The sequence below is a fragment of the Selaginella moellendorffii genome, unplaced genomic scaffold, assembly GCF_000143415.4.
Source record: "Selaginella moellendorffii unplaced genomic scaffold, v1.0 SELMOscaffold_5, whole genome shotgun sequence".
Classification (NCBI taxonomy): domain Eukaryota; kingdom Viridiplantae; phylum Streptophyta; class Lycopodiopsida; order Selaginellales; family Selaginellaceae; genus Selaginella; species Selaginella moellendorffii.
Genome location: NW_003314266.1, coordinates 1,695,307 through 1,708,880, shown reverse-complemented (window position 1 = coordinate 1,708,880; position 13,574 = coordinate 1,695,307). Strand labels below are relative to the sequence as shown.

General features: G+C 47.0%; 2 protein-coding genes across 3 annotated transcripts; one reads left to right on the top strand and one right to left on the bottom strand.

Annotated features, from left to right (window-relative positions):
* Positions 1-891: 891 nt before the first annotated feature.
* Positions 892-2,209, bottom strand: LOC9658809 (lysine-specific demethylase JMJ15). Of its 2 annotated transcripts, XR_002991793.1 has the most exons (7): positions 2,114-2,209; positions 2,020-2,065; positions 1,845-1,971; positions 1,737-1,794; positions 1,596-1,663; positions 1,293-1,543; positions 892-1,244 (listed from the first exon to the last, which is right to left on the bottom strand). XR_002991793.1 is itself a non-coding variant. In XM_024669821.1 (6 exons), the coding sequence occupies exons 1-4, from the start codon at positions 2,109-2,111 to the stop codon at positions 1,605-1,607; spliced, it is 336 nt and encodes a 111-aa protein (XP_024525589.1). In that variant the 5' UTR covers positions 2,112-2,114; the 3' UTR covers positions 892-1,244; positions 1,293-1,543; positions 1,596-1,604. The 2 variants fall into 2 exon arrangements, 1 of the variants encoding a protein (XP_024525589.1); XM_024669821.1 differs by having other exon boundaries at positions 2,020-2,114.
* Positions 2,210-10,331: 8,122 nt separating this feature from the next.
* Positions 10,332-11,626, top strand: LOC9660181. Its single transcript, XM_002965131.2, has 2 exons — positions 10,332-11,053; positions 11,115-11,626. Exons 1-2 carry the CDS (start codon positions 10,343-10,345, stop codon positions 11,526-11,528), a joined length of 1,125 nt encoding a protein of 374 aa, XP_002965177.1. The 5' UTR covers positions 10,332-10,342; the 3' UTR covers positions 11,529-11,626.
* The last annotated feature ends 1,948 nt before the right edge of the window (positions 11,627-13,574 follow it).

Genomic DNA, 13,574 nt, shown 5'->3' with positions numbered 1-13,574 from the left:
AAGAAAAATATTAAATACATTTTTAAGGTAATAGAAAAATAATATATTTCTTTTAAAGTTCTGAATCCTAGACTACAATTACAAACCTTATAAACAACTATTTCCCATAAAAACACCATTAAATAGTTTATTTCCTGTTGGAAGAAACAGAATATTCAAATTCAATTACTCAAATCCTACTATAAATTACCATGTTAAAGTTAGTAATTTAAATAGCTTTCCCTTATTATATCTGAGTACCAAGTTCTTCTTTAACTTCAAGAACCTATTCTTATTTACAAATATAATATGAAATATTCTAACAATAATAATAGGTGATTTCAATAAGTGAAGAGTCAAGAGTTAAGAAAACTTATGTAAAGAATTTGATATATCCAATAAATAAAATATGAAATATGAAATAACAATCATATATGGATAATAATTATTAATTGCACAAAAACAAAAACATAGACTATGAAACAGTTTATATTTATATAGAGAAAATATAAAAAATTAAAGCAACCAAATTATTCTTTATTCCATCTCGTTCTTAATTAGTGAAGTAAGAAAATTAGCATTAAATTTGATTGCAAATGAATTAGAGAAGAGATTAACAAGAGGAAGCCACAACATGCTTGGATATTTTAAGTATATTCTTTACACCTTGTTTTCTAAAGCAAACAGAAGTTTTTCTACTGTTTTATTACATTTTTTAGCTATAATTTATTTGTTGTTCTTTTTCCATTTTATGAAACACAGTTTTATAGCTATAATCACATGATAATTCTTCTTTTTGACATATTTATTTATTTTATTATAGTTTTCCTTTTTATCGGACCTCGCCATGCAGCCTTAGACGAGTAGAACGATCGAGCAGAGGCATGATGAGGTTTTTTCATTGCTAAGAGAAAACTTTGCTCTCAGACGAATGAGATGCTGTCTTTTAATTTCAAATCATCAGTCAATCAAACACCCCGTCTGGAGATCCGTTCTTCGAGCGTCGTTGCACACAGCTTGTGTAGCAGCCTGGCATCGTCCAAGAACCTGCGTGTTCTCCGGAGAAGTTTTGCGACTGTGCCTGGAGAGGCCTGGGCTAGTTGATGAGAGCGTTGAAGACCATAACTTGCGAGACGAGGCCGCTCTCGACTGCCAAACAGTGGATCATTCAGTGCCGGCGCGACTTTCGAGCAGTATGACCCTGTCCGGTAAGCCTGGAGCAGCATGACGCTCAGCGTAATTATGCTTCTCCTCAGACCCACAGCCTACAAGCAAAGCCACTGACTAAAGGAAAAATAAAAGAGAGATCTTACCACCAGCTTGGTTGAATCTGCCTCGTCACTATGGCTTTGGATGCCCCAGATTAGAGGCGCTCCCGCTGAGTTATGTTGCTCGATCGGCCTTGAAGGTAAGGGAGCTTCTTGAATTTTTCGTGTGAACAATCAGCTGGTGGAGATCCAGAGAAGTAGACAATGAATGTACCAGAGACCACACCATTGCCGCAGACGTGATGGTGATCAAACCCGAGACTCTGGCTGCCATGACCCCAGAGGTGGAATCTTTTCTGCGAGCACAAGTAAGCCTCGAAAGGAAAAAGAAACAAGGATTATGATAACCTCTCGGCATCAGAAGTCAGAAGCAAAATGTCTCGGTTCAAAGCTTTTGCTTGCAACGGTGAAAGCTTCTGCGCAATTGAATCCCGTAATGAACAGGAAAGTTAGTTCCTACACATTCACTGCTAGCAATAACAGTCTCACCGTGGTTAAATCCTCCGTGATAAGACCGTGGAAATGTGATCACAAAGTTTCCAGACTCCTAAAAACAAACATGAATATAAAGATAAAGCACTGCCAACACAAACTTACCTGCAAAGTTGTGCAGACAGGCACACCTTTAGCCCGCAACACAGCTGGATTAAGCATCGTAACCAGTTGAAAGGGCATGTCCGGCTGTGCATGAAATAAATCTGGGAATGCAGATCGCATAGCCTGTCTGAAAGAAAGAAGTTTTACACTGCCAACTAAAAGAGAAACATTCTACCTCTTCAAATGCGTCGTAAGCACTGCCAGGCACACTATACCAGCATCTGCAGGAAAGAAATCAGTATTGAAAGCACACGAAACAAGTAGCATACCAGTGAAGATAATTCACAGAGTAGAAGCAATGATCTTCGTAATGCCAGCAAAACGAGGAGAAGAGCATATCCTGCTTAGCCCACTTTGGAACTGCATTCGACGGACGGGGAAATTCACTTCCATACACAGAGACGTATCGAGATCGCTTCCATATAGCACTTCAATAGGTCCTGTAGACGTCGGAAAGAGTCCAGCATGTGCCAGTTGCCTTGAGAAAACGTCGAGGCAGTACCACCTCCCAGAGAGCATTTTCGACAGAGGAGGGGACAGGCAATACATATGCCACGCCCGGTCACAGGTGATCATAAGCTGCTCATGTGCTCCGCTGCGGCATTGCTCACAGGACTGGTCCCCAAGCCTTTGCTGCATGGAGCTTCATCGTCCGATTTAGTTCGTTTCGCGGCTCCACCGACACACTGACTTCATCTTCACCCAGAGATCTCTTCCTCCGAATCTTCACGTCCAGTACTTCACCATTCCTGACGTTGTTAGTTGCCTGCTTCCCGAAGCCTTCTGCATGATGGCGCTCATATTCCAGCAGATGTTTCTCGTATAGGTGGCACAGGTTCGCAGGAGCGGCAGTAGGAAAGGAGGCACTTACGTCCGGCTTCTTTCCCCCACTTCCGCTGCACGATAACCTTCTCATAGCCTCCATACCTCTTGACGCAGTTGTAAGCCGTAAGCCTTGCAAAGGTCGAGCAAAACTGACGCCAGCTCTCAAGAACCCGCCCCTGTTACTCGAGGAACCTGTCGTACTCGAAGCGAAAGGTGTAAGGCCGGCAACCTCTCCTGGAGCCTGAAGCTTGGTCGGGAAGGAGAAAGGCTGGAGATATAGAGCGAACGGAAAACTTTGAAGGAACTATCCGCCCGTACGAGAAAGCTTTGCAGCCACTGGCGATGGCGGGGACCATCACCGCTACCAGTTTGGATCGCAAGCATGCTGGCGATGGCAGCACTGGGAACAAGCCGCGATAGACACGATTCGACACGCTTGCTCGATCTCCCCTTGCTTGCAGCAGTGGCGGACGAGAAGAGCGTAAGTCACAGCGTCGGGCCAGCACTCGCGCCTCTCTCGCATCTCCCCCCAAAACTTTGCCACCGCCTCCTCCGATCGCCCGTCGCAGCACAAGCATCCCAGCAGCGCGTTGAACGAGAGTGTCTGGAGCACCCGCTGTGGAGGAGCTCACCGAAAACTCGATAGCCGTCGGCCGATCGTGCTCGCCCAAGTAGCCGTCGAGCAGCGTGTTGTAAGTCACCCGCATTCAATCCCTTCCACCTTCATGCTCCGATAAACATCTCCCGCGGCTTCCATGTCTCCAGACTTGGCCAAGGCATTGAGGACCATGTTGAAAGGCAGCGTCGACCCCTTGCTTTCGATCGTCTGCTTGACGAGGCCGAGAGCTTCGTGTGACCGCTGTTGCTTCGGAGATGAGGATCGTAAAGGTGACCGCGTCGGGGTGGCAACCATGCCGGCTCATCTCTTGGAAGAGCTGCTTGCTCGCCTCCAACCTTCCGAGCTTGGCTACCACCTCTCCAGCTTTGCAGACCACTCACCACCGACAGGGACAAGGCTCTCTTGCTGTCCCCGCTCGGTGCGCCCCCCGCCGGATACTCGATTGTATCGGCCGGCCCTCCCCGGACCGGGCCATCGATGATCGTGTTGAAAGTGAACTCGTCCGGAGCAACGCCACATTCGTCCTCGATACGCCTCACCACCGCGTCCGCCTCACCAACTTTGTTTCCTTGCACAAGCCGTGGATCATGATGTTGAAAGTTTTCAAGTTTGGCTTCCGCTCATCATCTTCTCGAACAGCCTCGATGCATCCCCTCCTTCAAGTGGCCGCTTATCAGTGCAGCACAACGTCCGGGACACACCCGACCTTGTCCATGACCGCGAGCACGTTCTCGGCGTCGACAGTCCGCTTGGCTTTGCACAAACCGTCCACGATAAGCCCGAAAGTTAGCTCGTTTGGAGACACACCATCTCGTCGACAAGGTCCAGAGCTTCCTTGAACATCCCAGCTTTAGACAGGGACTGGATCACGGTGTTGAAAGTGAAGATGTTCGGGACGCGGCCCTTGGCTTTCATCTCTCGAAACAGCTCCATTGCTCCTTCGTTTTGTCATCGCTGCTTGGAGCAGCGATGACAATGTTGTAGGACATGGAGCTGGGCACTTTCATCTCTCGAAACACGGCCATAGCGTGGTCGTACTTTCCAGCCTTGCACAGGCCACCTATGAGAAGCTCGTGCCGCACAGGGGCTTCTCGGTCTCGCAGTGCCACCGAGAGCTTCTGGCAAGCCTCTTGGATCCTGCCGGCCTTGCAAAGCCCGTGGAGAAGAACGTTCTACGTGAAAGCGTCAGCCTTGAAGAAGCTCCGGCTCATCTTCTCGTAGAGCTTCATGGCGTCCATCATGCCATGGACGAGCTCCGCCGCGTCGTCCACGAGACCGGCCTTAGCGAGTCCACCACGTCTTGACATCCAGAGTTGCGATGCTCTGCATCGCCTTGAAGAGCTCCAGAGCTCGCTCCATGCGTCCCTCTCAACAATGAGCCAGCACGAGAATCCGGTAGCTGATGTCGTCGGGATTGCATCTGTTGGCTCTCGCGGTCTGGAAGAACTCGTAAGCCTCATCGCATTTGCCGGCCACGCGAAAGGGACTGAGGATGGAGTTGCAAGTCACCAGGTCCGAGCAGAAGCTACCGCCGGTGATGATGGGAGCTCTTCCTCCAGTTCGCCTTGCATACCCAAATTCCCGGTCAAGACTTATAGCAGCGCAGCTCCATTCGAGAAATTTCCGTTCAAGCCCTAGAATAAATTGAGAATATTCTAAATTCAAATTTTGTCTTGTTTGACCCATCATCACCAGAGTGTGATGTATAACAGAATGGCCTTGGCCTTGGGAATCCAGGGGTTCTAGAGCTGAGGAAACTTCGCTACCATGGTTACCAATGTCTTGTATCTTTGTTGGAGGACTGCCAATGCTGAGGACGAAGGAGGAGGTTGAGCCCAAGGTGCGAGAAGCATTCGAGCGATTTGGGCACATCTTGGATCTGCAGGTATGAGCTCGAAACTCTTTTCTTTGCCATCAGGGCGCGCGCTGCCGTGTTTTCTTACTTTGAATCTATTTATTCTTTTGTTTTCCAGATCCTGATGGGTCCTTCTTCTTCTTCGAATGCCCACACCACGCTCGGCTTCGGATACATTATCTATCGAGATCGGCGAGAGGCTCAGACAGCTATCAGCGAGATGGACGGGTGTGTTTTGTTCGATCGAGAGATCGTGGTCGACCGGACGGATCGTGGATATAGCCGTGGCAGTACGTTTGCCCCCGGCCATCCCTAGTAGGGAGTTTTTACTTGGACATGGAGACCAGAAGTGTATTCTTGTTGTTTCAATTCTTGTTGATCTATAACAGCACTGTCTTCCTAAACATTCTTTTATGCAGCATTGTCCTCTAAACATTCTTCTATGCAGGGCCATCACACAAGGGCTGGCTTGATTGTGCCGGCTTGATTGACAGCAGGGAAACTTTTTAGAAGTCTGATAACAGGTTTGTCCTGCCTAGGAGAGCAAATGCACACTGCAGGCCAAAGAGTGGATACAGAAACATAAACTAGCACCTTACCAGTCCCACGGTGTTTTGGAGGATCCTATATCAGACTCATCTCACTCGTCCATAACTGTCAGTTGAAACAATTGGCAAACCTGGTAAATCAATAATGAGATCAGTTGAGATAGGAACATCACAGACAGCCACTAGACTAGAACTAGCCATTGTTCCTTCGAGCTGTTGGTATCCATCAGCGTGTACATGCGGAGACACAATTTAGTTTTGCAAGCACCGAATTCAAAAGAACTTGTTCTTACGCAATTGCCAATGTCAGAAGAAGAGCTCTTTCCGGCCTTCTGATAGTTGAGGTTGCCGTTAAGGTCCCATTGCACAATACAGCACATCTGGAGTAAGGTTTTACCTGTATTGCCAAGTTGAAACACAAAAAAGAACAAGAATATTTAGAATTTACCAGCTGCTGTTGTGAGGCTCACGGCCACTGAGCCAGGTATTCCACTTGCGACGCTAGGATTTGTCGATGACTACACTACAAGAAAAAGATAGATAAGCAAAAACATAATCAGCTGGCAAAATTTTCTCCTACTGAACCTTTTAGCTGGTACTCTTGTGAAGATCCTGGGCTCCAAGGAAGAAATACAGTGCCCGCACTTATTTTGCATCTTCCAAGTCGCGAAAAAAAGTGAGTTCAACCAGAAGTCCATGAAAACAAAAAACATACATACCTGATAAAACGTTCGAGTGAGGTTTCGCCTCGGCAACAGTCGAGACCAAAGTATCCTCGAGCCCTTCCATTCTCGGTTCCACTATATTCCGGCTTTCTTGTCCACCACTCACTCATCAAACAACGTATAAATCAGATCCAATCCTGAAAAACACAAAAACACGAGAAAAGATTACGAGAATTGTACAGCCCAAGTCTGTACCTTGTCCTCCAACTGTATTTGCGTATCAATGTCTGCAGGGACTGTCTTTGAGAGGAACGTATGTTTGTCGCAGCCACCATCGGTTGAAAGATGCTTCCTCAAAAATTGCTACATTGCCTGGAACAAATAAATCGATCGCAAACTAAAGAATATCTAAATAAAACATTTTAAGCTACGATGAAAAGAAAAAAGAAAAAACTAGATCGAGTACGGAATGGAGTTACCTGAAGGTGTGTCGATGACAGAAAAGCCTCCAGCAAGGTGACAAATGGAAACGTTCGACAGTGTATGCTGCCAGCCGCTTAAGCTCACTGCAAAGGAAAAATACTCCCAGATGATAGAAAGACGAGAGTAAACATCTTGTGTGCCAGGTCATGCATAATTGACACGATCTCCAATATGCATAACTGGATTACGTGTCGAGACACATGCCCCCACAAAAACCTGGAGAAATTCTGTTAAAAGCAGAAAAGCTATATCACTCACTGTACCAGGACGTAATCCGCAATGCCGATGTTCTGCTTTCTGATATACAGGCTATGAGAATGATCGTTAGCATTCGAAAGTAAAGAGAAGCATTAGCTGCACAACAATTGTTAGAGTCGTTAGAAGCCTTCCCAAAGGGAGGAATATTTTAGTACCTATATTGTCGCGCGCATTAACAGTAAAACCCCAACAGAGAGTTTGGTCTTTTGCGCCACCTGCGTAAACAACGACTAAGCGCAAAAGAAATTAAAAAATCAGATATGTACCTCTGCAACCCTCACACACACAGCAATCTCCGAACGGGCAGCTTCTCTGTCTTTTGCATGGATACAGCCAGCGTCCATACTGTCAGCTGTTTTAAGAAGTCCATCATCTATACTAAATATGTCGCTACCGTCGTCAGACAGATCCGAAATAACAGGCAGGCTTGGGAAGTCGTCGAAATAGAGATCTATGACCAGGAGGTAATACAGAATGTTAATGACAGAAAAAGAAAGAGCAGAGTTAGAATTTACCAGCCCGACTTCAACCAACAGACATGCGAATTACTGGTTGCTCAAAAAGGTTTCGAGGCGCGTTCACACTTGCGACCATACACAGTCGCCGGATATATCTCCGCAGCCTACAAGAAAAAAATAAGCAAAAACATGATAAGTTAGTAAAACTTTCTAATACAGAGCCTCCTCTGGCTTTTAACTTTCTGTGAGAGTGACTGGGTTCCAGTCCAAGAATGAAATACAGGGCCGGCACTTATCCAGTGTTATCAGAGCAGGGGACAACAACTGCTTGCTGAAGCTTCGGCACCTGCAATTAATGCAACAGGAGAAGTCACCTTCGCATCATAGACAAGTTTAGCTACAAAGGTTACCTTCAGCAGCGTCGCATTTTGCCAACATCTTCGGGAAGTTCCAAAGCTTACGTGAGTCAAATCGGTACTCTGTTGCATACAAAACTTAGTAAATAAAGAAGAAGGATGTTTTACGACCGGGGCGCGAGTAAAGTCAAGAGCTGTACTTACTCTGACGTCGTCGGCAATGCCATTCGCCAGAGCCAAAACTTTTGCAGCAATAAGAGCGCTGTGTTTGTCAACGGAAGCAATCGCCTCGTACTTATAATCTGCCGAAGGCAATAGAATCTCTGTCGCGAAAACACGTGAGTTCAACCAGAAGTCCGTGGAAATGGAAAACGTCCTTCAACTCGAACCAAAAGCTCGCTCCTACCTGGAATAATGCCCCGCCAACAAGCTCTTCCCTTCTCGGTTTCACAAGTCTTCTCTCCTGTCCTTCAGTTTTCGAAAAACGTATAAATCAAAGATCCTCCAAAGCCCAGAAAAACACACAAACGCAAGAAAAGAAGAGAAATAAGTGTGTACGTTGTCCTCCAATTTATGTCTCCGCACATAGAGGCACAGAAGAGGACCCTGTAGCAAGTTTTGAGGTCCCACCTCCAATATGCATTGGAGAAATTCTGTTAAAAGCGTACAATGGTGAAATATTGGTCAAACTCCTGTGACATACCTCTGCTTTCACTGCAAGTCCTAGCTCGGCTGCAATCTTTCAGCCGCGCTGGGGGCAGCTATAGCGGCTGCTGCCAACTGACCGACACCTAGTTCAGCGTTGTAATCTAGCATAACATGAGAGCTGGTTAGCATTGACAGGAGAATCAGGATTTATGATAACCTCTTGTTTTCCTGCGGCAGCGATCTCGGCTGTATGCCCCTCGACCTGATACATCAGAAGTCAGAAACAAACAAACAAGTGAATCCGAACGAACTACATACATTTCCCGAAACAATTACATGTCTGGTTCATGGATGCATGCCTTTTTAACTGCCTCACCTTCTTATCTGGCAAGAGAGACTTCCATCCCAACGCTGAATATCCAAAACGAACCTACTTTGTCTTTGTAGACGAATGAACAGGGCTTTAACAACTGCACGTGGGAAGATATGAGATCATACAAAAGAACAAACTCATACTTTGTAGGTCTTCGTTGTGATCCTGTGAAGCCGTTTAAGAATAGACAGGAAGTAGAATAAAAGAAAAGCCTTTAGAGTTCCATGAACTCTAAATTCAAACCAAGGAAAGAGCCAAGGAATGAAGAGTTCATCCAAAACTTCGGTTATCTGGACGAGAACTTGGAAGCTCAGGTTTTTTCTCAGAGAAGTGGATTTATACTCGCAATCCCAAGTGTTGGCAACGTGTTTCGTGGGCTCAGTACTGCCAGGTACTTTCTCCTCAAGCTTTTCTTCCGGTGATTTTTCCATGCTGATAATAATGAGACCTTCACTCCATGACTTCAGTTGTAAAAAGCCAAACTACTAAAGTATGGTTACTTGGTTGGGGTCCAGACGGTGAGCACCGAAGAAACCTTCGCTGCTTGTCTCGTGCTCCGCGACAAGAGTTCCTCCAGGCTCGATTCCAATTTTTGTTTTCCATCTCGCACTTTGGAAAGTACTTGGGTGGCTTGTCTCGGTATCCCAGCCGGTTCTTCCGACAAGTTAAATACTCCAAAGAGTTTGCGTTCGTGTGCTTGATCTTGTAAAGGAAAAAGCCAGGAACAAAGATTGAGTTTTTGAGTTGAAGAATCAAAACGAAAGTGGGAATTTCTCTCCAGAGCCATGGAAGGATACGAAGCTATCATCCTTTAAACACCGAGGTTTCATCACTGGCGGCGTCGCTTTCACCGTCACCTTCACCATGAAAGCTTGTCACTGGCTGAAATCTTTCACCCGTCATGGCCGTTTCTACGGACCATCACCATCACCACCACTTGTTGGAAGCACGATGTTTACTTATCTCAAGCGAGTCGGGCTCTCGAGCTCATGGAGGAGCTTCAGCTGTGTCCAGCAATGTCTTTCCGGTACCTGAGAAGAACGATATTTCCTCTGCAAGCTGCGATCTTGCTTGTACTTCTTTTCGGCCCCGATGCCGTGACAACGCAGGTCGTTTTGTTGAGGCTGGTCTCGATGTCTTCGTATTTCTGCGACGAAACTGGTACCAAAAAGAAAACTTTTAGAAGAGTATGAACGACGAACAGTAATCCGAAAGCGAAAAAAGCGTAAGAAATCTAGCAACGAAGAGAAAGAAACTTCTACACACAAAATCAGAAAACTACCACAAAAACAATGACAATCCATCTACGCAGCGAATGGATGTGATCAGCCAACACAAACTACGTGGCACATAATGGTTTCGCTGGGATTTAGTGGGACTTGAAATACCCTAGCCCTAATCTCGGAGGGAATGGGGCATGGTTCGCGTCGCAGCAGCAGGGTCGATCCGGACTTTGACGACTGGCGCTCAGGCAAGCACTCTTATTCGCAGTCAGACCATCCTAGCACACGCAGGAGGGCCAGCCGCAGGCGCCGTAGGGACGACGATAGGCATAGCAGCAGTCCCAGGCGCAGGACTAACAGCAGGAGTGACGATGGAATGGATCCCAGGCCCAGGACCAAGGAGCCTAGCAGCAGGGACAACGATGGAATGGATCCCAGGGAGCCTAGCAGCAGGATGGATGCCAAGAGGTCACGCTCCCCTGAGCGCAGGCCTAGCGGCAGCAAGCGTCCTTGCATGGAGGAGAAAGCCACTCGTCCATGCACAGAGGAGGTGGAGGACGAAGCCATTGCCGGCTGGGCCCCCATTCCAGGCAAGATCCACCCGGCGATCGGACTCAATGAGGTGGAAGCCAAGAAATATGGCTTCTTTCCAGCTCGTGAGAAGGACACTCTTCTAGACGAGGATGGAATGAAGAGTGACCTCTTCTACTGTGACAAGGCTGCCTACCAGGTGTTCAACGACGCCCGTCTCCGAGGAACTGAGCTGGGCGCATGGGTGGAAAAGCGTCTCGGCCTGGGTGTTTTGTTCGTACACCACAATTACGACAACTTACCGGGCTGGAGGGTGATCACATTGTTTGGGCGACACAAGGCAGCGTTGCCAACCCGAGGAAAGAAGGTGATGTTTACAAGTGTTTACTCGGAAGGTTTGTACCGGCTGATTATTCTTTTACTTGCAGATTATTCCTGAATGGCTCAAGGTCCATGGCGAGCAGGATGATGCTGAGTGTGTAGCGTCGGCTATGCTGTTTGCAGAAGCAGCCACTGGTTTAGACGTGAAGGGCTGCTCCTTGAACAAAGTTTTCGTGTCTGGCAACACCAAGTTTGTGGAGCTGCTCAGGAAAGACTACGCTGGTTTGCAGGAGCTTTTTGTGCAGCGCTTGGCAGTGGACAGGCCTCGTCACGTTCCATTCCGGGTGTGGCACGTAACGAGCCAGAGCTGCTCTCAAGCCGAGGAAGAATGCTTCAACGAATCGAGGCGAGGCTTCTCGTATCAGGGGGAAGGCTGGGCGTGTCTGAGGGGGATTGGAGTGCCATCTACAGTGCCTGCGTGGAAAGCTGCCGTTAGAAGTTTTCTGGAGCGCCGCAAATAAATTTTAGCTGCACTTGCAAGATCGACAATAAAGTTGAATAAAGGTTTGTCTAAAGAAAAAGACTCTTCTGCAATCCTTTTGATCTTTTAGCTCGTCAACGCCTGAAAAATTCGTGTCCACTTACAAATGCCAAAACAAAAAACAAAGCAGACTGTAAGGACTACCGCGTTGCACCTCTCGGTTGTTAGTAGCGAAAAAAAAAGAGCTTTTTCTTGCAGACCTGTGCGATGTTTATCACATGACGAATCTCTAACTCATTGTATTCATGGAAAGCTCGGATGAGAGGCAAAAGCTGCCGACGAAAGGAATCAATCTGCTCAGCGTGCTACGCATGGGAACTCTTTGATCCATCTCTCGATGTTTTCCATTACCTGCACCAGTCGAATAAGAAAAAAAAGAAAATCGAACCGAAAATATCTTCGCTTCTCTCTTCCGAAATACCTGGAGGGAGAATATGCGTAGTAAATTCGATGAGCTCCTTGAATCGACCTTTGCGCCGCAAGACATAGTGACGCTGGTAGCATCTTGTGCTCAGACGATCTGACCTCCGCCTTGCCTTGTTCTTCAACCCCATTCAGAGCGATCTCTTCTTCTGCGACAGGGCTGCGCAGATACCAGGTGTTCAACGATGCTCGTCTTCGAGGAACTGAGCTGGGCGCTTGGGTGGAAAACCGTCTCCGCCTCGGTGTCTTGTTTGCACACTACAACTACGACAAGGTGCCGGGCTGGAGGGTAATTACACTGTTTGGGCAACACAAGGCAGCCTTGCCAACCCAAGGAAAGCATGTAATTTTAAAAGTGTTTAGTTTCTACTTCCTGATTATTAGTTTCCTCACAGGTATTCCCGAATGGCTCAAGGTGCATGGCGAGCAGGATGATGCTGAGTGTGTAGCGTCGGCTATGCTGTTTGCAGAAGCAGCCACTGGTTTAGACGTGAAGGGTTTCTCCTCGACCAAAGTTTTCCTGTCTGGCAACACCTAGTTTATGGAGCTGCTCAGGAAAGACTACTCAGCTTCCAGAGAGCCGTAGCAGCAGGAATCCCAAGCACAGGCGTAGCGGCAGGGCCAGGTAGCAGCAAGGAGCCTTATAGCAGCAGGATGGATGCCTATAGCTCGCGCAGGTCCCCTGAGCGCAGGCCTAGAAGGCGTCCTTGCATGGAGGAGGAAGCCACTCCTCCATGTCCTCCTCCATGCACGGAGGAGGAGGACAAAGCCATTGCCGGGCAGGGGAGCACGTCACAGGGCGGCGCGACTAGAAGAACTTATATTGAAGTGTAGAAAAAGATACAGTTTCCTCCGCTAACCAGAAGCAATCATGGATCAGATGCGCACCACCATTCCGCTGTGTGTAACCGTAAGTCACGTAGAGTCTTGGCTGTTATCACTTCTTTTCAAATTCCAACACTCCTCTCAGCCGAGACGTCACACCTTTTCTTTTCTTTTCTTTTTTTTTTATATTATTTTGCTTCGTCCTGCACCATACCAAGCATCCCATGTAACCTCACAAAGTTTCACTTCTCCAAAGGTTTTGTGAACACATCAGCAATCATGTTGTCACTGCAAATATGAACAGGTTTGATCTGCAACCTACTGGATTATGAGCCACATGAATTGCAGAACTATTATCACAAAATATTACTGTAGCTTCAGGTTGTGTAGTTCCAATATCAAACAAGAGTTTCCTAAGCCAAAGAGCTTCTTTTGTAGCGGATGCCAAGGCCATATATTCTGCTTCACAAGTAGATTGAGCTACCATTTTTTGTTTCTTGCTGCTCCATGTTACTACTCCCCTGGCAATCCTAAAACACCAGCCTGTTGATCTACGATCATTCAATATCCCCAATATAATCAGCATCTGTGCAGCCGACTAAACCAACAAGTTTCTTTTCATGGCCAGAATATTTAATTCCCAGCTCTGTTGTATCTACCAAGTATTTCACTATACGAAGAGCTGCATACCAGTGCCGTAAACCAGGATCTTGAATATACTGGCTCACTGAGATAACAGCATTGGATATATCTGGCCTGCTTACTGTGGCAAGGTAGA